The following is a 24,422-nucleotide window of genomic DNA, read 5'->3' on the forward strand; positions in this document are numbered from 1 at the left end:
GACTTCTTACAATGGCCACCTTGACCAGACCTGGGTGTTCATCTGTATAAATCATTGAAGATAACAGGACAAGTTGAGAGAGTGGTGAATGAAGCATCCATCCAATAAAACATATAGTATCCTAGGTTTTGTTAATAAGGGCCTAGAACATAAAGGAAATAAGTGATGCTAAACTTGTAGAGAACACTGGTTTGGCCTGAACTGGAATATCACATCCAGTTCTGAATGCCACACTTTAGGAAAAATATGAAGGCATGAGAGAAGGTGCAGAAAAGATTCATGAGAATTATCATTGACTTGGGGAATATTAGGGATGAGGAACTTCAGTTACCTAGAGATTAGAAAACTTAGGACCGTTCTTCAAAATTATTTTAATTTGTTTTAAATTTCAGAAAAAAAACTTCTTAAAAAAAATAAATCAGTCATCACATGATAGGCTCGATCCAGTGCTGATTTTCTGATCAGATGCTTGAATGGTGAGTTGCTCGGAGTTCGGCTCGCTGCCCTGGTCATTGGACTCTCCCTTTCGCATTGTTCGCTTGCTCGGAGTTTGTTCAGCCGGGGCACCTGCAGCGGGGCGGAGGTGAGTGCTGGGCCTCTGAGGACGGCTCTCTCCATCTGGCGCCGCGTCAACCCTGGGGACACCGGCTGTTGTTCAGTCAGGAGCCTGGGGAGTAGTTAGCCGGGAGGGGAGCGGGTGCAAGCGAGCGGCTGCTGGTGGAGGTGGAGCTAATGTGTCGGCTGCTGACAGCGGGAAGCTGCAAGCCGGGCCCTCACTTTGTGACCATTAGTAAATGGTCTGAGGAGAGGAGCTGTCCACCCAACCGCCTCTCGAAACTTCCGTCTGTCTTTCCTTTCCCATCACCAAACCCGTGGCTGAAGTTTGTATTTAAATTCCACCTGGTTTGCTCCGGGAAGATGGAGCCCTTGAATGGTCTGGGCGGAGGCTTCTCCTTTTCCCAGTAGAAGCTGCACAGGCGAGGCCGCTACTGGCGGTGTGGACCAGTCAGCAAACCCCGGAATAATTTGTTCGTGTCTCTAACAGGGTTGGACGTGAATAATTTACGCCAGTGACTAAAGATTGTTTTGAGAAATAAAAAGTCGGTATTTTGTAACATTGTTTCTTAAAATTAAATCTTTTCGAAAGCCGGTGCAGGCTCGACGGGCTGGATGGCCTCTTTCTGTACTGTAGGGATTGTATAATATAGTAAATCTGCAGATTAAAAAGAATTGCACGTTTGCTGCAGTTTGCGGATCAAGTCATGACACTAAAGAAACCTCTTGAATTTTCATCTGAAGTAGGTGACATTTTGTCTAATTTGGAAACGCTGAAGCTGAGACACGCGTGGTGAGGGTACAGATATGGAGCAAGTACAGTGGGAATGGAATTCGGGTCGAAGACCCAATAATTGCGGGGAAGAAGGTGTTTGGAGCTTATTATTTGGCGATTCATTGCTTAGGAATATTTCATACAAGTGAATTATGATCCGCAGGAGCAGATGGGTTTCCAAAAATATTTTTAACAGTTATTGAAGTCAAGCCTTTGTCTATAACGTTGGAGCATTACTGTCAACAACGAACTCTTTTATTGAAATATTGAACCCCGATGACTTTTCTTGCACAACTTTAGCTTGCTGTAGCTGAATGTTGTGTGTGGGCAAGTGTCTTTATTTTACTTGGGGAAAGGGCTTCTTAGCAACTGCTGTTGGGTGTTCCTTATGCAGGAACTGGCCACCATTTAGTAAACAAGAATGTCATGGGAAGATGTGAGCTGTCTGGTCACATTAGATCAGAAATGTCAGAGAAACTAATTGAGGATTAAAAAATTCACCAAGTTTCACATTTTTGATAGTTTATGTTGATGTTTCAATTATTATTGAATGCACTCCGAAATGAGGGATGTACAGTGATGCATCTGATTTGAGATTATTGTCCATAATTAAAATGAGGATTTTCCCTATCAGTTGACATTAAATTGATCATTTTTATATGCTGTATATCCTAAATCTAGTATACATGATTTTGGTTTATTAAGAATTATTGGCAGCTTGTATTGAAGGTGTTAGCTGCTTGAGCACATGATTTCTAAGACCTTTTAAACTATGTGAAGGGAATCTAAACCTCTCCTCATAACATTCGGTGGCATTACCATCGCTGAATTCCTCATTATCAACACTTAATGGGTTATCATTGAACTAAAACTGAACTAGACTTGCCATACAAATACTGTGGCTACAGGAGCAGGCTGGAGACAGAAGTGGGAGGTGAGTAACTCATCACCTCGCACTCCAAAGCCACACCATAAGTCTGGGGTGTAATGGAATACTCTACTTGCCTGGATGATTGCATATTCAAAAACATTCAACAAACCTGATGCCATTGAGGACAGTGTTGCCCGCTTGATTAACACCCTATCCACCAAGTTAGACATTCATTCTCTCCATCATCAACACACAACCGAAGCAGTGTATGCTATACACAAGATGCAGTTTAGCAACTAACCAAGGCTCCTTTGACAGCATCTTCAAAACTTGCAACCTCTTGTCAGCTAGAAGGATAAGGGCGTTGGACTGCACCATCCTGAGTTGGAATTATATCGTTGTTCCTTAATTGTCTTTGGATCAAAATCTTGGAACTCCCTCACAGCACACTGGATGTACCCAAACCAGACGGGCAGCAGTGGCTTGAGAAGGTGGTTCACCATCACCTTCAAGGGGCAATTAGGGCTGGCAACAAATGTTGGCTTTGCCAGTGATGGCCACATTTCATGAAAGATTAAGAATACACTATTTTCCATGTTTTTGTTTATTTATCCAAGTTCAACTTTGGGAAATGTAAAGCAATAAACACAGTTAGAAATTAAGTTTATAAAAAGCTTGAAATTACTTGTGGCCAGTTAGATAAGGTTCGTGATCATAATTGATTGGAAAAAAATCAGCAACATGTTCTGTAACTTAGAACTTCACAGTTACTGGGTTAAACTCCTAGAATTGTTCCAAACAGCGTTGTGGTTGTTGCTTCGACACATGCGTTGTCGAAGTTGAAGGCAGCACACCACCTTGAGGGCAATTAGGAATGGGCAAATAATGTTGGCTTAGCCAGTGACGTGTGCAGCCCATGATGAATTAAAACATAGTGCTTGCTGCATTGTCTGGTGCATGTGGGTAACTTTATGGGTCTTTTCCAAACCATCGCCTTCAAGCAGGTTTTGTGGTAATTATAAAGATATGGGAAGATTGCAGATTGTGCTGTTTTGACAGTAAACTACTTATTTTTCTTAATTATAAGGCAACTGGTTCTGTGCTTTCAATATTGTCTGAAGTAAGGGCTTAATTGTTCTGTCTCTGAATCAACTGCATATTCCTTTTGAAATCTGCTAAAGAATGGTACTGTTGCCACCAGATGTCATTAGTGCACTTAGGCAAGTTGTTTGTGTTTTCAAGAGATCTTATTCGTGTCCATGCGTTTAGCAGATTTTGGGTACATAGGTGCTGTGATGCCATAGCAGGCTCTTTCAGACTAGGGGGTGCAACTTGCAAGTGTGTTGTGGGATGTTGAAAAAGGGTCGCTGGGTAAATTCTTGCTGCCTTATTAACTGATCCTATTCAAAAAATGCAGGATGTTCTGTGATCCTGTTTTTTAAAAAAAATAAATGCAGCATGGTCTGCGATCCTGTTCTGAAAAGAAAGTGTAATGTGCTGTTTATAGCGCTCATTTTGTAGAAGGAATTGTGATGAGAGCGTCTCAAACAATGACATAGCCAGCGTAAGGATTTGAATGTGGAGAAAAGCTTAATATTGCATGATAAGTTGTAAGAATTATGAGAGAGGTGTACTTTTAAATATACAGTAAATCCTGTTTAGATTGCGACTGTAGCAGCAGAACTGCAACTTGCCTGGTCAGCGAGCTTTGCCTGAGTCCTGAATTTCCCACCGCTTAAGCAAGCTATAACTTTGGAGTGGTCCTCATCTCACAATCCAACTCATTATCTTTCCTGTGTGCATAAAAATATAAGAACATAACATAAGAACATAAGAAATAGGAGCAGGAGTAGGCCATCCAGCCCTTCGAGCCTGCCCCGCCATTCAATAAGATCATGGCTGATCTGTCGTGGCTCAGTTCCACTTTCCCGCCCTCTCCCCATAACCCTTAATCCCCTCTCTTATCAAGAACCCATCAACCCGCTTCTTAAAAATATTTAGCGAGGCAGCCTCCACCACTTCAACGGGCAGAGAATTCCAGAGATTCACCACCCTTTGAGTGAAGAAGTTCCTCCTCAACTCCGTTCTAAACCGCCCCCCCTTTATCTTGAGGCTGTGCCCCCTAGTCCTACTGTCTTTTTTGAGCGGGAAGAGTCTCTCCACCTCTATCCTATCCATCCCATTCATCATCTTATACGTCTCAATGAGATCTCCCCTCATTCTTCTAAACTCTAACGAGTACAAGCCTAGTTTATTCAGCCTCTCCTCATAGCTCAACCCCGTCAACTCCGATATCAGCCTAGTAAACCTCCTCTGCACTCCCTCCAAGGCCAAAATATCCTTGCGCAGGTGCTTTCAAAATGATCTGATGTCTGAAAAACAGGAAAACCATTGAGATTTTTTTCTAAAATTACACCTGTATGTGAGAAAGGATAAGTGACACACAAAATTCAATGAATGCAGCAAAATGTTATTAATGAGACATATCCCACCTATCGGGGAGGTTTATTGATGAAGATAATTGGTGATTGCTCTTTTAAGCTTCCATGTAAAAGCATCACGTTGAGGTGGTGAGCTCTGCATGCAAAAGGTGCATCTTAAATGAAAAACCTGTCACAAATGGCAGTCAATTTTCTGTGGATGGCTGATGCACAGTAAATGAGTGTCTTGCCTGATTTCAGATATTAGTTTTAAATATAAATGTTGACGAGAGGAGTTTGCAAAAAACTAACACCAAGTTCCTTTATGCCGGAAAATGGCCCGAATAAGTTGGAAAATGGATCTGAAACTGATCTTTTGATACTTAATATACTGTAGATAATGTTAGTACAAAGTGGAAAGATTGTATTTTATTGTACGTTCCACGTGACATGGGTTTTGAGGGAGAGCCATTTAGTAAAAGTGGTTTGCTGGAAAAAATGTTTGAAAAACACTATTCCACAGAATACTTGGGTCATGGCGAATAATTGATTCGGGTTACGCATTGCTGCAACTGCCATTTCGATGCTAATAATTCAGATCAGTATATCCCCTAATTGTTTTTAAACAAAAGGTAGATCTGCAATTCAAAATATAAGAAAATCTGGAGCATTGATTCAGTGAAATTCCATCACTAGTTAAGTCACTTTATTGACTGTGATTCATTGTTTATTGAGTATATATCATTTAAACAATTTCTAGCCATGTGGTAATTTGATCTTTCACCTGGACCTGTGAAGTCATCCTTTTGATGACTGATACCTCCCTTGAGAACTTCATTCAATTTCCATAAGGCATAATTTAATGTGTTGTGTACAAATAAAGGTGTGCTGTTGATCATCTAATAAAGAAGACTAATTTTGGAGAGATTTCTCACAGTCAGGATAGGTTAGAGGAAAATAATAGCTTGTTGTGCTGCAATCCTATCTTCCCAAATCCATTTGAAATGAACATCCAACAAGTTGACAGCCTGGTTTCAAAGCTAGCTGGTTTATTTTCTCTTCATTTAGATAAACCAACACTGTTTGCTTTCTTGATTGCATTGTGTATGTTCTACATAGCTAAGTAATGCATGTTAAGTGAATAAATTATAGATATGCTCAGGACCATGTAGTATCCATACACATTTCAGCACATTTTCAATAATGATATCCTTGTAAAAAGTATATTTAAGCTTTTCTACAAAGGAAAGATATATTGGCTCTTTGAACCGTAGACTTAATATCAGATTAAATGCTAGGATTTATTAAAACAAATTTGAGGTTTCAAAGTTAAATCTAAAAGACAATTTAATTAACCGACGATGTTGTGCCCAATACAAAGGTGATCCAAAGCAGGAAAGTTGAATCATCTGGAGATTGACATACTGGAATGAATGAAATGGAGTTGTAACTACTATAAGATCAATCGGTACACCTCACTATTGTCATCAAATGCCTCCTGTCATCTCTGTCAGCATAACTATCTTCTGGAATATGAAATTCTTGCAAGTGCAGATGTTGGAGATGAGCAGTGTGTAACCATCTGAGGAATAACATGCTGTCTTTGTATCCTGATTTCAGAGTTTTGCAATCTTTGATTCTACATGTTACTAATTATGTATGAAGCATCTGAATGTATTTGGCTGTTTTTTGGAATTATACCATTATCAGATTCTTGCTTGGTACATTTGAGGAGAAAAGTACCCTCCCAGAATAAATGATTGCTTATGGTACAATGAACTTTTATATTTACAAGGTGTATTTGAATTATGTAGGTGGAATGAATATTCCTTGGTAATCTTTTTTATTAGCCTGTCCATAAATGATCTTGCAGTTTCTAATTTTAAAAGGGATTCAACTTGGGTTGAAAATGTTTTGTGTGCTTTATTTTCCAAATTCAAAATTTGCTCTTGCAAGGCATCCTTTGATGGTTAACACTAAATGTCTGAATGAAAAACTACGGCCCCTCACAGATCTGTCTTAAGACCTGGATATAATTTTGGTGACAGCAATGGGAAGATTGCATTTATTTTTTTAAGTGCCTTTTTTCAACAGTTGTGCCCTGTAATCATTAAAATGATACGAGACTGACCAATTTGAAATTGTGTTTATCAAGCTGATATAAACTTTTGTAATTAGAGAAATGATTCATTATAAGTAACTTACATTTAATTATATAATTAGTAATGAACCTGCAGGGCTTTGGGGATTGGGGCAGGGGTGGAGTGGGATTTACTGGATTGTTTTCTGGATCTGGCGCAGACTCATTGAGTTGGATGGCTTCCTGTGCTGTGAATAAGTCTGTCTCTATAATGTAACGTCCTGAAGGCTACTGAGGGGGTTGTGTAAAATCTAATTGATATTAAATAAAAGTTGGTATTAAAATGAAATTAACATGCAGTCTTGGGGGCATAGCCCTTGGTTTAAAAAAGGTTCAGTTGTTACAACAGATTTTGAATGCACATTATTTATTTGGTCATAGTATTTGAATTTTACTGAATTTAATGCAAACTCAAAAACTTCAGGTTTATGCAACATAACTTTGAACAGGAACAATTTAAGTTTGGTCCTCTTGAGAAATGAAACTTTGTCTTAGTTTTGTCAGTTGCTCTAAAACATTGAAAAGTAGTTTTCTTGAATCATTTTTGCCATAAATATAGTTGATTCAGTACTTTCTGAATAAACTGAGGATGGTGAACTGGTTGACGAACTTTTCATCTGCCCCCACGTATACATGTCAGCAATTGTACAAAGAGTTTGAGGAACGCAGAGGAGCCTCGTATCAATACTGACATAAAATTTCCTTGTCCTAAATTTCAGCCAACAGTTAAAAATATCAGGATCATTTTATGAAAACTGAATTCATGTATAACTTGTGTATCAAAATATATTTCTTGCAGCTGATTTGGTTCAACTGCAACTTTTTATTCTAAGGATCTTTAGAAAATATCATTTTGTCATGTCAAAAGTCATTTGAATGTACACAGAAACATCCTCATCAATAAAAAAGAGAATTTAAAACATTTCATCAGAATATCTTTTTAACCGATGGCAAAAAAGCCTGAGCAATCTCACTTTGTAGAGGAAGTGAAATAAAGAAACTGATAATTTCATCCTGAATCCTGCAGCTTCATTCTGCAAAGTTCCCTCAACAAACTAACTGGGTTCAAGTTGTGTTTACTTAAAGCCAAGAAATTCAACTGTTTTTAAAGAGGTATGATTCCCCCTTTTCCAAATAATACAAAGTGCTTTTATATTGATTAACATTTCTCCTATAAAGCAACATATTATTCAGTATACTAGTTTGTGATTTGCTAATATATTGATGAATAAGTACAAAAAAAGCATTCCCATCATTTACCAGTCACTGGGAAAAAATAGTTTGCAAGGAATTTGACTTCAAACAAAAAACAGAATTCCTGCTGAGGGCTCTTGGTATGTTCGTTAGATGATAAGTACAAATTCTTGGAGCTTTTTCTAATATTGCATTCCAAGGTTAGACAATTAATCAATTTCATTTGTGACAAAACTGTTTTGCAATTTATTGTTGAACTAGTTGCTGGGCTCAGACTGAATAATTTTCTTGCATTTATGTTGCAGCAACAGGAAAGGATGCCAGGATTTTCAATTCTTCACGATCATCTGTGACTTTTCCAGTGACTATTAGAAGATACGTCTGGCAAAGGCATGGAGCAAGCACATGGCCCACTGTTAAATGAAGAGCTTTATAGTCAACTGAGTGAACCAAAGAAACCAGAGTTTGTTTTTGAATGGCTTCGATTCTTAGAGAAACTTTTATTGGCTGCAAATAAGGTAAAATCTTAAGCAAGTTTTAAAAGCTGTGAAAATATATTTTTATTCAAATTTTTTCTGTTGTATGTATGTATGTCAATTTGTAGAAGTAAGAAAAGGTTTGCATTTATATAGCTCTTTGGACATCAGAATATCTGAAAATGTATAATATAGCTGTTATCATGTTGGCAAAGCCAAAACCTGTTACATGCAGCACAGTTTTGCAGATAATTACATAAATAACTGAATTATCTGGTTTTAGAGGTGTTTTGTTCAGGAAGGAATGCTGGCTAGGGAACTGGTAGACCTCCTGGATCTTCAAATATTGCCATTTTTTGTCTCCAACTGAACAGGCAGGCACGACCATAGTTTAATGTCCCATCGAAAAGATGGTGGTGATAGCTTGCATTTATATGAACCCATGTGTTCAAAGCAGAGATTGATAGACCTCTAGATACCGGTAACATCAAGCGATATGTGATTAGTGCATGAAGATGGGGTTGAGGTAGAAAGTCAGCCATGATCTGGTTGAATGCTAGACCAGACTCGAGAGACCTAGTGGCCTACTTCTCCTTTGTTCCTCGGATTCCTCTGAATTCATTTGTACCTGGAAAAACTCATTTGAGGAGTATCTGAATTGTGAGGTTTTATGAAAATGGTTGATAATTTTTTGAAGTAAGGGTCAACAAAGAAAATTACAGCATGGCAACAGGCTCTTTGGTCCTCCAAGCCTGCACCGACCATGCTGCCTGACTGAACTAAAGTTCCCTACCCCTCCAGGGACCGTATCCCTCTATTCCCATCCTATTCATGTATTTGTTCAGATGCCTCTTAAAAGTCACTATTGCTTTTACTACCTCCCCTGGCAGTGAGTTCCAGGTACCCACCACTTTGTGTAAAAACAAAAAAATAGAACTTGCCTCTTACATCTCCTTTAAACCTTGCTCCTTGCACCTGAAACTTATGCTCCCTAGTAATTGACTCTTCTATTCTGGGGGGAAAAAGCTTCTGACGATACACTCTGTCCATGCCCCCCATAATCTTGTAGACTTCTATCAGATCATCCCTTCAACTCCGTTGTTCCAGTGAGAGCAAACCAAGTTTCTCCAACCTACCTTCGGAGCTAATGCCCTCCATACCAGGCAACATGCTGGTAAGTCTTTGTACCCTCTCCAAAGCCTCCACATCCTTCTGGTAATGTGGTGATCAGGATTGAGCACTATGTTCCAAGTGCGGCCAAACTAAGGTTCCATAAAGCTGTAACGTGACTTGCCAATTTTTAAACTCAATGCTCTGGCTGACATAGGCAAGCATGCCATATGCCTTTTTGACTACCTTCTCCACCTGCATTGCCACTTTGAGTGACCTGTGTACCTGTACACCCAGATCCCTTTGCCTATCAATAGTCTTAAGGGTTCTGCCATTTACTGTATATTTTCTATCTGTATTAGACCTTCCAAAATGCATTACCTCACATTTGTCCGGATTAAACTCCATCTGCCATCTCTCCGCCCAATTCTCCAACTGATTTATATCCTCTGATGGTCCGCAACACTGTCTGCAAATCCACCAATCTTCATGTCATCCACAAACTTAGTGATCAAAGAGCAAAGAACAACACAGCACGGGAAACAGGCCCTTCGGCCCAACGAGCCCGCGCCGCCATCTTAACAAAGCATTTTTCCTACACCTCCCTTGACCCGTGTCTATGCTTGTGGTACCCCCATTGGAAACCAGATTCAGGGGAGAATAATTTAGGGACAATTTATTACACCAATCAGCCTAAGAGCACATCTTTGGGGTGTGGGAGGAAACCGGAGCACCTGGAGGAAACCCACGTGACCACAGGGAGAGTGCGCAAACTCCCACAGACACTGGCCCAAATCCATGTATCTGCACAGCTAGCAGTGATAGTCACTGAGCTGTCGTGGTGTCCATCTGCTGGTCCAGTTTTAAGCACACACAACAACGTGAAGTACTAGGCCACTCTCAATATCCAAGAGCAGCCCACGCACGACCCACCATGTGCATGCCCCTCATTAGACAACAAGGTGGACTGACACACCTGTGGAGTAAAAGAGACAAAACATCAACACGTAGCATTAGATTTCCAGTAACGTCCCGAGACTCTGACTCTTATTTAAAACCGTCTCCTATAACCCTCCGTCCCTGTTTCGCTCATGTGCCTATCTAAGTAGACCTTAAACAAGTCCAGCATGCCTGCCTCCACCACCTTACTTGGTAGTGCATTCCATACCCCCATGACCCTCCTGTGTGAAAAACCTCCCTCTAGTATCCAAATTATACTTCTCCCCCCTCACCCTTAGCACGTGACCCCTCGTGATACTTGTCTCCAATCTAGGAAAAAGCCTGCCACTGTTTACTCTATCTATACCTTTCATTTTTTAAACACATCTATCAAATCTCCCCTTAATCTCCGTCTTTCTAAGGAAAAGAGTCCCAGTTTACCCAATCTTTCCTCATAACCCAGTCATTCCATTACCAGGCAGCATCCTGGTAAACCTCCTCTGCACTCTCTCCAGGGTCTCCAAGTCCTTCCAGTAGTAAGGTGACCAGAACTGGACGCAGTACTCCAAATGCGGCCTAACCAACGTTCTGTACAACTGTAGCATTAGGCGCCAGCTCTTATACTCTGTACCCCTTCCTATAAAGGCTGGCATACTGTAAGCTTTCTTCGCAACCTTCTCCACCTGGGTTTCCACCTTCAGAGACTTGTGCACTTGCACTCCCAGGTCCCTCTGCATTTCTATTCTCTTAATTGGTCTACCCTTTATCACGTAACTCCTTCCTGCATTATTCCTTCCAAAATGCATCACCTCACATTTATCAGAATTAAATTCCATCTGCCCAATATACCAGCCTATCTATATCCTGCTGTGTCACCTGACAATCCTCCTTGCTATCCACCAATCCTGCCACCTTTGTGTTATCTGCAAACTTGCTGATCACACCACATACGCCCTCTTCCAGGTCATTTATATATATTACGAATAGAAGAGGTCCCAGTACTGAGCCCTGCGGCACACCACTGGTGACAGACCTCCAGCTAGAAAAGGACCCTTCCACTACTACTCTCTGTCTCCTGTTGCCTAGCCAGTTTTCAATCCATCTCGCTACCTGTCCCTGTATCCCATGAGCCTTAACCTTTTCTACCAGCCTACCATGAGGGACTTTGTCAAACGCCTTACTGAAATCCATATAGATGACATCAACGGCTCGTTCATAGTCAACCGTTTTTGTCACCTCCTCAAAAAATTCTACCAGATTCGTAAGGCAAGACCTCCCCTGAACAAAGCCATGCTGCGTATCTCTAATCAGATCGCAACGCTCCAAATGCTTATACATCCTATCCCTAAGAATTTTTTCCAACAACTTTCCAACCACTGACGTCAAACTCACTGGCCTATGATTACCAGGGTTATCCCTACTGCCCTTTTTAAACAGCAGTACCACGTTCGCTATCCCCCAGTCTCTGGGACCTCACCTGTGTCCAAAGAAGAGACAAAGATTTGCGTCAGAGGCCCAGCAATTTCATCCCTCACCTCCCTAAGCAGCCTGGGATAAATGTCATCAGGCCCTGGAGCTTTATCAGTTTTTATGCTACCTAAAAACCCTTACACTTCCTCCCTCGTAATGGATATTTCCTTCAACTGGTCTACAGCTCCCTCCAAGACATTACAAGACACCAAGCCCCTCTCCTTCGTGAATACCGCCGCAAAGTATTCATTCAGGATCTCTCCCATTCCCTCAGACTCAATGCACAGTTCCCCTCCTTTGTCCCTGAGAGGACCTATTTTCCCTCTAACCACCCTCTTGTTCCTAATATAAGAGTAAAATGCCTTTGGATTTTCCTTAATCCTATCAGCCAAAGCAATTTCATGCCCCCTTTTCGCCCTTCTAACTCCCCTTTTGAGCTCCCTCCTGCTCTCTCTATATTCCTCCAGTGCTCTCTCTGTTCCCAGTTGCTTAGACCTAACATATGCCTCTCTCTTCTTCCTGACCAAGTCCTCAATATCCCCTGTAATCCACGGCTCTCTAATCCTGCCTTTCCCATCCTTCCTCTTTACCAGCACATGCCTTTCCTGCAACCTTTTCAGCTTGCCCTTGAAAGCCTCCCACTTGCCAACCGTGGACTTACCCGCTAACAACCTCTCCCAATCAGTGTCCTTCAGCTCCTTCCTAATCTGGCTGTAGGTTGCCTTCCCCCAGTTCAGCACGCTCCCCTTCGGACAGCACTCATCCTTTTCCATTTTTATCCTGAAGTAGACAGACTTGTGGTCACTGTTAGCCACATGTTCGCCTACTGCAACCTCAACCACCTGACCCGGCTCATTACCCAAAACCAAATCCAGTATAGTCCCCTCCCTAGTCGGGCTACTTACGTACTGCTCCAAGGACCCTTCCAGCACACGTTTTACAAATTCCTCCTCATCTGAACCCCCAGCTCTAGGCTCCTTCCAATCTGCTCCAGGAAGATTAAAGTCACCCACTACAACAACCCTATTCTTTCTGCACCTATCTAAAATGTCTTTACAAATGCCTTCTTCCACTGCCCTTGGACTGTTGGGTGGCCTATAGTACACCCCCTAGCATAGTAATTGCTCCCTTCCTATTCCTCAACTCCACCCACAGCGACTCGATCCCTAACTCCTCCATATTATCCTCCCTCTGCACTGCTGTGCTGTGCTCCTTTACTAACAACGCCACCCCACCACCTCTCTTCAACCCTCCTCTGTCACACCTAAAACACTAATACCCAGGAATATTCAGCTGCCAGTCCTGCCCTTCCTTTAACCACGTCTCCGTCACTGCCACCACATCTAAATTCCTCATGAACATCAAGGCCCTAAGCTCATCCGTTTTACCCGTTACACTTCTCGCATTAAAACAGATGCAATCCAAACCTCCAGGCCCACTCCTTCCCCCTGATAATTTTCCTTTCAACCAAACCTACTCTGTCACTCAACTCACTCCGAATCCCAGTGCCTAATGAGCTATCAGTCTCATCCCCACCCCCCCTCCCTATTAGTTTAAACCCTGCCGAAACAGTCCAGCTAACCTCCCAGCTAAGATATTTTGTCCCCCTCTCATTCAAATGTTCCCCATCCCTCCTGTACAGGTGCCCTTCTCTCGCAAATACTTCCCAGTGATCGACAAAAGTCAAGCCCTCTACCTTGCACCAATCCCTCAGCCACACATTCAGCTGCATGATCTCATTATTCCTAGCCACGCTGTTACTAGGCAGCAGCCCAGAGAATGCCACCCTGGAGGCCCTGCTCTTCAGCTTGGCTCCCAACTCCCTGAATTGCCTACGTACACCTCCCCCCTCCTGCTCTGCCTTCCTACGTCCTTCTCTCCTATGTGTATAATTACTTCAGCCTGGTTCTCTTCACCCTTCAAAATTCCGTCTATCCTCTCTGATACGTCCTGTACCCCTGCTCCAGGGAGGCAGACTACCATCCTGGAGTCACGCTTTTGCCCACAGAACCGCCTGTCAACCGTTCTCCCTGACCAGAAATGCATCCTCTAAACACAGCTCTAATTGCCTGACCCGGACCCTCAAATGCTGCAGCTCTAAACACGACGCAGGTGTGGGCCTTCGGGAGATGTGATCCCTCCAGGAACTCCCACATATGGCACCTAATACAGCTGAAGCATCTCCCCATAGACCCTGCCATGTACCTGACCACCCTTGGAATTATGTATACCGAGATGGAACCAGTAACTCACCTTGCCTAAGCCCAGCGAGCCAAAGCCCTTGTAGCTCTCACTCTGCTCCCAACTCACTCTGCTGCCCGCTGTCTACTATTGCCTTCTTTTTATACCCCCCGCTCTCCCTTCCTGACTAGCCCCTCGCCTAACTTCCGCTACGGAAATAAAAAGTAATCAAAAAAAACCCAGCGAACCAGAAATACAGTCAAGAGCTTCCGAAAGAAAATCAAACACTCACCACAGTCACCAGGTACACTGCTCTGGAGAACAAACCAGTTATGTTTTCCTCCAAAATATATATTACAAACAGCAAAGGAGCCAGCACTGATCCCTGAGAAACGCCACTCGTCACAGCCCTCCATTCAGAAACGCACCCTTCCATTACTACCCTGTGTCTTATATGACCCAACCAGCACCGTAACCATCTTGTACTGCTCACTTCTGATCCCATGCGACTTCACCTTCTGTACCAGTCTGCCATGAGGACCTTGTCAAAGGCTTTACTGAACTCCATGTAAACAACATCCCTCGTCAATCATCTTTGTCACTTCTTCAAAAACTCGATCAAGTTAGTGAGACACGACCTCCCCTTCACAAAACCATGTTGTCTCTCGCTGATACATCCACTTATTTCCAAGTGGAAGTAAATCCTGTCTCAAAGAATCCTTTCCAATAATTTCCCTACCACTAATGTAAGGCTCATGGGCCAGTAATTACCTAGATTATCCTTGCTACCCTTCTTAAATAAAGGAACAACGTTGGCTATTCTTCAATCCTCTGAGACCTCCCTTCTAGCCAGTGGGGATACAGAGATTTCTCTTAAGGCCCCAGCAGTTTCCTCCCTTGCCTCTCTCGGTATTCTGGTATATCCCATCAGGCCCTGGCAACTTGCCTACCTTAATGTTTCTCAAAACTCTCAATACCACCTTTTTGATCTCAACAGGATTCAAACTTTGTACACATCCTTCCCCAGACGCATCATCCATCAACTCTTCTTCGGTGAATACTGATGCAAAGTACTCATTTAAAACTGCGCCCATTTCCTCTGGCACCGTGCATAGATTCCCTTCCCTGTCCTTGAATGCCTCCCCCCCGCCCCGTTCCCTTTTGCTTTTTATATATGTGTAAAAAGCCTTGGGATTTTCCTTCCTGCTGGCCAATGATTTTTTTGTGACCCATTTTAGCCCACCTTACTGTTTGCTTAAGTTTCTGTCTACTTTTTTATAAATATATAAAAAGGAAGAGGCTGGCTAGGGTGAACGTTGGTCCCTTAGAGGATGAGAAGGGGGACTTAGTGGTAGGGGATGGGGATATGGCTGAGGTCCTGAATAACTTTTTTGTTTCTGTCTTCACGGAGGAGGACGTGAATAATTTTCTGGGTGTTAGAGATGGAAAGGTGCTAGGACTGGAGGGTCTTAATGACATTACTGTTACTAGAGAGGAGGTGCTCGACAGACTGGAGGGGCTGATTGTGCACAAGTCGCCAGGACCGGATGGAATGCATCCGAGGGTACTGAAAGAAATGGCGGAGGTGATAGTGGATGCCTTGGTGGTTATTTTCCAGACGTCGCTGGATTCCGGGGAAGTGCCGGAAGATTGGAAAGCGGCTAATGTTACGCCGTTGTTTAAGAAGGGTGCCAGGCAAAAGGCAGGGAATTATAGGCCGGTTAGTTTAACGTCTGTTGTAAGTAAAATGTTAGAATCCGTCATCAAGGAGGAAATAGCAAGGCATCTTCAGAGGAATTGCTTGATAGAGCAGACGCAGCACGGTTTCATTAAAGGGAAGTCGTGTCTGACAAATTTACTGGAGCTCTATGAGGATGTGTCTAGGGCGGTGGATAGAGGAGAGCCGGTGGATGTGGTCTTTCTGGATTTTCAGAAGGCGTTTGACAAGGTACCTCACAAGAGGTTATTGCAGAACGTCAGGAAACATGGAGTTGGGGGTAGGGTGTTAGTGTGGATAGAGGATTGGTTGTCAAATAGGAGGCAGAGAGTGGGGGTCAATGGGTGCTATTTGGATTGGCGGATGGTGACTAGTGGAGTGCCTCAGGGGTTGGTGCTGGGGCCTCAGCTATTTACCATTTATATAGATGATCTGGAGGAGGGAACCGAGTGTAGGGTGTCGAAATTTGCTGATGACACCAAGATTGGTGGAAAGGCAAATTGTGCAGAGGGTGTGGAGAGTCTACAGAAGGATCTAGATAGGCTGGGCGAATGGGCCAGGAAATGGCAAATGGAATTTAATGTTGGCAAGTGTGAGGTGGTCCACTTTGGTAGGAATAATGGTAGGAAGGATTATTACTTACGTGGTGAAAAACTGCAGCAGGCGACGGTGCAGAGGGACCTCAGGGTCCTTGTGCATGAGTCACAAAAACCCAGCTTGCAGGTGCAGCAGGTGGTCAGGAAGGCGAATGGGATGCTGGCCTTCATAGCGAGGGGGATTGAATGTAAAAGTAGGGAGGTCTTGCTGCGGCTGTATAGGGCATTGGTGAGGCCGCAGCTGGAGTACTGTGTGCAGTTTTGGGTGCCGCACTTACGCAAGGATATTTTGGCCTTGGAGGGAGTGCAGAGGAGGTTTACTAGGCTTGATGCCAGAGTTGAGGGGGTTGAGCTATGAGGAGAGGCTGAATAAACTAGGCTTGTACTCGTTAGAGTTTAGAAGAATGAGGGGAGATCTCATTGAGACGTATAAGATGATGAATGGGATGGATAGGATAGAGGTGGAGAGACTCTTCCTGCTCAGAAAGGATAGTAGGACTAGGGGGCACAGCCTCAAGATAAAGGGGGGGCGGTTTAGAACAGAGTTGAGGAGGAACTTCTTCACTTAAAGGGTGGTGAATCTCTGGAATTCTCTGCCCGTTGAAGTGGTGGAGGCTACCTCGCTAAATATTTTTAAGACGCGGGTTGATGGGTTTTTGATAAGAGAGGGGATTAAGGGTTATGGGGAGAGGGCGGGAATGTGGAACTGAGCCACGACAGATCAGCCATGATCTTATTGAATGGCGGGGCAGGCTCGAAGGGCTAGATGGCCTACTCCTGCTCCTATTTCTTATGTTCTTATGTTTCCTTGTATTCCACACTTGCTTTGTGTGTTCCCAGTCTCCCAGCCTTGATAAATGCTTCCTTTTTCTTTTTGACTAGGCTCACAATATCTCTCGTTATCCAAGGTTTCTGAAATTTGCCATACTTATCCTTCATCCTTACAGAAATGTGCCGGTCCTGAATCCCTATCAACTTACACTTGAATGCCTTCCACATGCCAGATGTTGATTTGCCTTCGAACATCTGCCCCCAATCTACATTCTTCAGTTGCTGCCTAATATTGTTGTAATTAGCCTTCCCTAAATTTAGCACCTTTGCTTGAGGACTACACTTATCTTTATCCATCAGTTCCTTTAAAGCTTTCTGACTTGTGGCCACTGTTCCTGAATTGCTCCCCTACTGAAACTTTGACGACCTGGTCAGGCCCATTCCCCAATATCAGGTCCTGTATGGCCGCTTCCCTAGTTGGATTATCTACACACTGTTTCAAAAAGCTGTCCTGGATGCTCCTTCCAAACTCTGCCCCATCCATACCCCAAGCACTAAGTGAGTCCCAATCAATGTAGGGGAAGTTAAAATCTTCCACCACAATAACCCTGTTACTTTTACACCTTGCCAAAATCTGCCTACATATCTGTTCCTCTGTCTCCTGCTGGCTATTGGACGGCCTATAGGAAACCCCCAACGTTGTGACCCTTCCGATTCCTGAGCTCTACCCATACTGCCTCACTGCATGAGCCCTCTAAGCTGTCCTCTCACAGTACAGTTGCGACATTCTCCTTAACCAGTAGTGCAACTCCTCCACCCCTTTTTCATCCCCCTCTACCCTGCCTGAAACATCTGTATCCTGAAATGTTAAGCTGCTATTCCTGTCCTTCCCTTAACCAAGTCTCTGTAATAGCAACAACATCATAATTCCAAGTACTAATCCAAGCTATTATGCTCCTTGCAGTGAAACAAATGCACTTCAATCCACCAGACTCTCATTTATTAGTAACCACACCCTGCCTGCTCTTTCTCTGAATCTTACTGGCCCTAGTCTCTAGTTTCCCTTCAGTTAAACATCTAGTTTTAAAACATCCATGGTCTAACATCTGAGTGACTGGATGTTAGATGATGGAATTTTTTGAAGTCAGATATTTTTGTGCTTTTCTCACATGTATATAAGCTATCCCATGAAAAGGCAGGCATAGCTAGAAAACCCAGTAACTGTTATTGCTTGGAGGAATTGAGTGGAGTCAAAAGGTATATTGAAAAGCAGAGAATGATTGTGCTAGATGAGAGCTGTTTTGGCCTTTTAAGCAATTTAGTGGAGGTTCCTCAAGCCAAAATCATGGATCTTAGGGTTGAAAAGGTATTGGTCATTCATGGTGAAAAGTGGATGGTTAAGACAGATGTAAACTGTTAAGTTGGCGGAGAGTGTCAAAAGCATTGTGAATGTTGGTGAGAAAATAGAGTCGATGGGAAGAACGAAGTGATATACTTTCAGTTTGACATGCTGTTCGCAATCCGGTCATTGTCATTTCACCCACTTGTCCCTCTTTGTTTCCCAAGACTAAATCCAGAATTGCACCAACTCTTGCTGGGCTTGTCATGTATTGTTTTTGGAAAAGATTCCTGGACACATCATGCTAGAGTTGACAGAAATGGTAGATAATCCTTTGAATGTGGAAAAGTGAGTACAAGGAGGACCCTCTCATGGTTCTGGGAGGGGAAGGGTGAGGGCAGAGAGTTGAGTGCCCTGTCAACCACAGTGGTGGAGAAGCCCTGGGTGAAGGAAAAAAGAAGACATATCAGCAATGCTGTTATTGTCAGCCACTTCAGGTCTTGAACAGCAGGTTAGGTGTAAGGATTCGCATTCTAATCAGTAATCTCTAAACTGTCTGTGCTTTATATGCTCTGTCTGAGGCCAGAATTCTCCATTCACCTGACGAAGGGGCTAACCCCGAAAGCTTGTGAGTCTATTATCAAATAAATAGGTTGGACTAAAACCTGGTGTTGTCAGACTTTTTACTGTGTTACGCCAGTCCAACGCCGGCATACCCACATTATGAAAGGCAGCAGCAGGTTGAGGAACTGGGATAAATGGGATGGAGTGTGAGGAGCTTTAGTGAAAATAGCTGTGGGAGTCACTGCACTTGTAATGAATATTAGTGTCCAGCCTGTCACTAAGGAGCCCAGGAAGTGTCAGAAATGGACCATGTGAAGGTGAGAGAGGGTGGAAATTCGAAGCAAAATTTAATAGATTTTTCAAGGTTCAGATGAGCGCATGAAGTGCCTCTGATTATAGTTACCGATATGATGGAGAAAGGGTTGTAGGAAGGGGCCTTAGTAGGATTGGAACAAAGACTATTCCACATACTCCTTAAGATAATACAATTGAGGCCCATAGCGTCACCATTTTATTTGCAGGAGCTGAGACAAGTTAAAAGAGAAACTGCAGGTGAGAGAACAGTTGCAGCTAGGAGGAGGAGGGTTGGAGTGGATGGAGATTTTTTGGGCCTCTGTTCAAGGAAGAATCACAGAGTCTGTTCATTCTGAAGGTGTTGAGGGATTGGGCGTGCGTTGTGAAGAGGTTTGCATAATCGCTACTCAGAATTTAATCTGTAGGTGTTATTTTGGTAAACATACCCTACACTTCAATTAGCCTCTTTGATTATTTTCTTTATCTTCTTTACTTTTAATGATTTATGTTTATAAACCTCCAAGTTTGACTCCAAGCTGAATGATATTTCAAAATTTGAGAAAGTAATTAGTTCAATTAAATCTCAATAGGGATGGCAGGATAGATAATGTGGTGCAGCTGTAGCATGTGGTTGCCAGTGGGTACCAGTGTGATTCACAAAAAACACTTCTTCGGTAAGTACCTGCAGCTTGATGAACTTAGAATTGATAAACTATTTTTTCAGATTGGGGCACATGCATAATGGAGAGAAAAAGTACCTAGATGCTGTGTTTCAGGGTGAAGTCACACCCCTTGGGTTTAGTACTTTTAAGTGCTGAAATTTGGCCCATGGTAAGGGAGGCAGGAACGGGGATCCAGAAAATTATATTGGAGGAGCCTCAGCCTTGTACTTGTTGAATGACTGAGGCTGTTTTAGCCTGTGTGCAAAGAGGGTGAGCAAAGTAACCATAGGTACAGGGATCATTTAAAATTGATGGAGTGTTATGAACCCAGTGCAAGAGTGTCCTAACTTGAAACAGTGGTTTGTAATGATGTATATTTGTTTGGATTAATGTGAGGAACCTTGTACGGCCAGGCAGGAAACAGTCCGGTCTTTAAGTCAACAAAGAGCACTTATTCAAGTAAAAGAGAAATACACAACAAAGACTACAATACATTAAATACAGATAATACATAATCAGTTTGTGATGAGAAGGGGCAGAACATGTATAGGTGGGTTAAGATGCAAATAGGGCCACGAATGGAAATAAATCAGTTGAAAGACAAAATTAAATGCCCTTTAGCTGAATGTGTGCAGCACAACAAAATGGATGTATTGATGGCACAAATACAAATAAACTCATATATTTCAGAAAGTTAGGCAGATAGGCAAAGGAGGCCAGGAGCTCTGCAGTAAAGAATGAAATTAATACAGTTGCAGGAATGATTTTGGTTCACATTCAATTTGGGTGTGAGATAATAGAAAGGGAAGTCAATAGAGTCCCAACAATAACTATCCTGTCAAGGACGAGGAATATCTTCCATTGGATAGAATTCTGACTTTTGAATAATGGAACTCTGCCCTTTTAAATTTTTTTCTGGCCTCTGCCTGTCGCTTCGGCCTCCATCTCCAAATCAACCAACGCTAGGAAGAGATATTCCAAGCCTGGAAAATCTCTTGACAGTACCAAGGCTGAGGGCAAGACTTAGGAATCCTGCCGCTCAACTTTGCGCTAGTCTGGACTTGGCTGATACTGATCACACCAGATGCTAGTTGCTTGTTGGACCCACAGAACTTGTCAGACTTCTGTGAGCGGTGGTGGAGGGAGAGCAGCGGAGTCTGAGTCTTCATTTGGTTTGGCTTGGCTTGATGAGGTGGAGAGTTTGGTGTCTGTATATTGGTGTATAGGCAGTTAGGATTTTGTCCAATATTGCTTCTCATTAACTGATTGTTTATTTCAACTTTGGCAGAGCAATATATATATATCTTGCATCTTTAATGTGGTAAAACATGCCAAGGTGCTTTGTAGGAGCATTATCAATCAATGTTTTACACCACTTCACAATTAAATGTTAGGGCAGGCGATGAAAAGCTTGGTCGAGTAGGCGTGTTTAAAGGATCCTCCTCCGAAAGGAGGAAAAAGAGGTGGAGAGACAAGGTATTGCAGACCTTGGGGGCTAGGCAACTGAAAGCACAACCACCAGGATTGGAGTGATTTTAAAAACAGACCAGCATTAGAGTGCAGATATCCTGGAGGGTTGTGGGGTGAGTGAAGATTACAAAGATAGGGAGGGATCAAGGCATGGAGAAATTTGAAAACAAAGATAAGAATTTTAAAATTGAGGCCTCTATTAGCTGAGAGCCAGAGTTGGTCAGTGAGCACCAGGGTGATGGGTGAACAGAATGGCGTGAATTAGGACACTGGTTTAAGATGGTTTTTTTTTGTTTCTTGTGACGTGAACTGGTAAAGCCAACATTTGTTGCTCATCCCGAACTGCCTTTGAGATTCTGGTGGTAAGTGGTCCTTAGATTGATTCAGTCTGTCTGATGTAGGAACACCTACACTGCTGTTAAGAAGGAATTCCAGGATTTTGACTTTAATATCGAAGGGATGAAATATAGGTCGTAGTCAGGATTGTTGATGAGGTCGTGCAGAAGAGAAAGAGGAGGGAGTCAAAGATTGTTCCTTGGGTCACCAGAGGTAATGGTGCAGAGGCAAGAAATGAAACTATTACAGGTGATTCTTTGGCTACAAAAGCAGAAAATGCTGGAAAAATACAGGTTTGGCAGCATCTGTGGAGAGAGAAATAAGAGCTAATGTTATGAATCCATATGACTGTTTAGAGCTATATTTTGGCTGATTGGATAGATAAAAATGGAACCGGGCAAGTGTAGTTCTACCCAGCTGGATGACTGTGGAGTTGTTGAGCATGTCAAAGGTAATAATTTACCTTTTGTAAATAATAATTTACTTTTGTTCCATTCAACATAAGATGTACATTATAAAGATTTGCAACTGCTTTGTGATGGGGTTAGAAATATGAATGGAGGCATTCAGACATGGATTTGGGAGGTGACAGCATGTTCATGATATTGCAGAGGAACTGGAAGTTGAAAGGGGTGGTTGTTAGCAAGGACAGAGGAAGTGGAGATGAGGGCCATAGCAAGGGAACAGCTGAGAACTGCCAGAATGAGGGGGAGCATCAAAGGTGGCGATGAGAATTTGGTCAGGCAAATTCATGGCTGTACAAGACCTTTCTGATCTGATATCAGAAAGATGTGGAGGAATTGGAAAGGGTGCAGAGGAGGTTTACCAGGATGTTGCCTGGTATGGTGGGAAGGTGTTCTGAGGGACTTGAGGTCATTTTCATTAGAGAGAAGAAGGTTAAGAGGTGACCTAATTGAGGCATACAAGATGATCAGAGGGTTAAATAGGGTGGACAGTGAGAGCTTTTCTCCTCGGATGGTGATGGCTAACACGAAGGGACATAGCTTTAATTAAGGGGTGGTAATTATAGGACGGATGTCAGAGGTAGGTTCTTTCCTCAGAGGGTAGTAAGGGCATGGCCTGCAGCAGTTGTGGACTCGCCAACTTTAAGGGTGTTCAAATGGTCAGTGGATAGGCATATGGATAACATTGGAATAGATTAGGTTCGAGGGTCATTAGATTGGTCCACTGGTCAGTGCAATATCGAGGGCTGAAGGGCCTGTACTGCGCTGTAATGTTCTATGTTCTATGATATGCAAGGCCATTCACTTGGAGTGAAATCGGAGATGTATGCTAATGTTCTGTATGAATAAAAGTTTGTCTTTCTGTAGAGTTAGAATGGAGCACTTTGTTATTGAGAACTTTTTCTCGGCAGGATGATATTAAAGAGAAGCAGAAGAAGCTTGTGGAACAGCTGATATCATTGTTGGAGAGTTCACCAGGCCCACCTGTCCGCAAGCTAATTGCTAAGAATCTGGCCTTATTGTATTATGTTGGTGACACTTTCTCTGTCTATCAAACTATTGACAAGTGCAACGAAATCATAAGAAGCAAGGATGACTCACCAAGTTACCTACCAACCAAACTGTAAGTGAATTTCCACTCACAAAAATCATCATGGTGATATCACAAATTTATTGCTGTATTTTTGCAGAGCTAAAATAATAACATTCTGTGTTTATATGATCAAATTCTGAATCTTTGAGCAGTCTCTGTACATTTCTTCCATATTTCAGCTACCCTTTATTCATAAAGATGATTTAAAATATTGAAGTAGAGCAAAACTCTATTTTGGAAGTTTCGTGTAATATGACTAAAATTTGGACTGTGCTCCAAATATACCTGAAGTACGCTTTACCTGCTTTCTCCCCTGCCCCTTTGTACCCCCAACCACAATTTCAATAGCACATTCAGAGTGCACTTAAACAGTGAGTTAACTCATCCAACTGAATGGAAACTTGGAATGGCTGAAAATTGATAGTAGTTTATTGTTGTTTCTGCTGAGAAGACGTCAACTCAGGCTATCTTTTATTTTCCACAATTCATCATGAACTGGTACGAAGCTATTAAAACAAATGTATTCTTTTGACCAGGATATGGTGTATGCCTTCAAGGATTTTGTGTGTGCAAGAAAAAGTTTTTCAACGTAGACGGGACAGAATGGGGAAGGACATTAAAATTCTGAGATGCAGGGGGAAATCAATCCCTCATGCTATGCGATAAAGATGTTTGTTATCCTGAAGGGATGCTAAAAAGAAGTTCTGATCACAATTCATGGTAAAAACAGGAACATTGTCACTAGAGGAATCAATTTAAGGAGCAGTTTCAAGACTGGAGAAATAACTGTAGTGTTGGTAGAGAAATTACCTATTTGCAGGAGTTCAGTTTATTTTGGGGAGTGATTTAACAAGGCTACAGGTAGTGGTAATACCCATGTTAGTTGAACAACCTGTATATAGCTACAGAGTCCTTCCTTTAAAAAAAGGTTCAAGTCTGGTGTGAGACAAGAATTGGATGGGGTTAAAAGAGCTACTGCAGTCAC

At 42.5% G+C, this 24,422-nt stretch overlaps 1 protein-coding gene across 2 annotated transcripts in view; it reads left to right on the forward strand.

The window, feature by feature from the left end:
* The first annotated feature begins 489 nt into the window (after positions 1-489).
* The window catches only part of heatr5a (HEAT repeat containing 5a), a 169,328-nt gene continuing 145,395 nt past the window's right edge, over positions 490-24,422 (forward strand). For both annotated transcript variants that reach the window (XM_080202886.1, XM_080202887.1), the window contains exons 1-3: positions 490-583; positions 8,261-8,473; positions 23,256-23,467. In XM_080202886.1, coding sequence (XP_080059012.1) covers positions 8,348-8,473; positions 23,256-23,467 — 338 coding nt within the window. In that variant the 5' untranslated portion in view covers positions 490-583; positions 8,261-8,347. The remainder of the gene's footprint in view (positions 584-8,260; positions 8,474-23,255; positions 23,468-24,422) is intronic.

Source organism: Carcharhinus amblyrhynchos, chromosome 14, assembly GCF_965287045.1.
Source record: "Carcharhinus amblyrhynchos chromosome 14, sCarAmb.v2.hapA, whole genome shotgun sequence".
In the NCBI taxonomy this organism is placed as follows: Eukaryota; Metazoa; Chordata; class Chondrichthyes; order Carcharhiniformes; family Carcharhinidae; genus Carcharhinus; species Carcharhinus amblyrhynchos.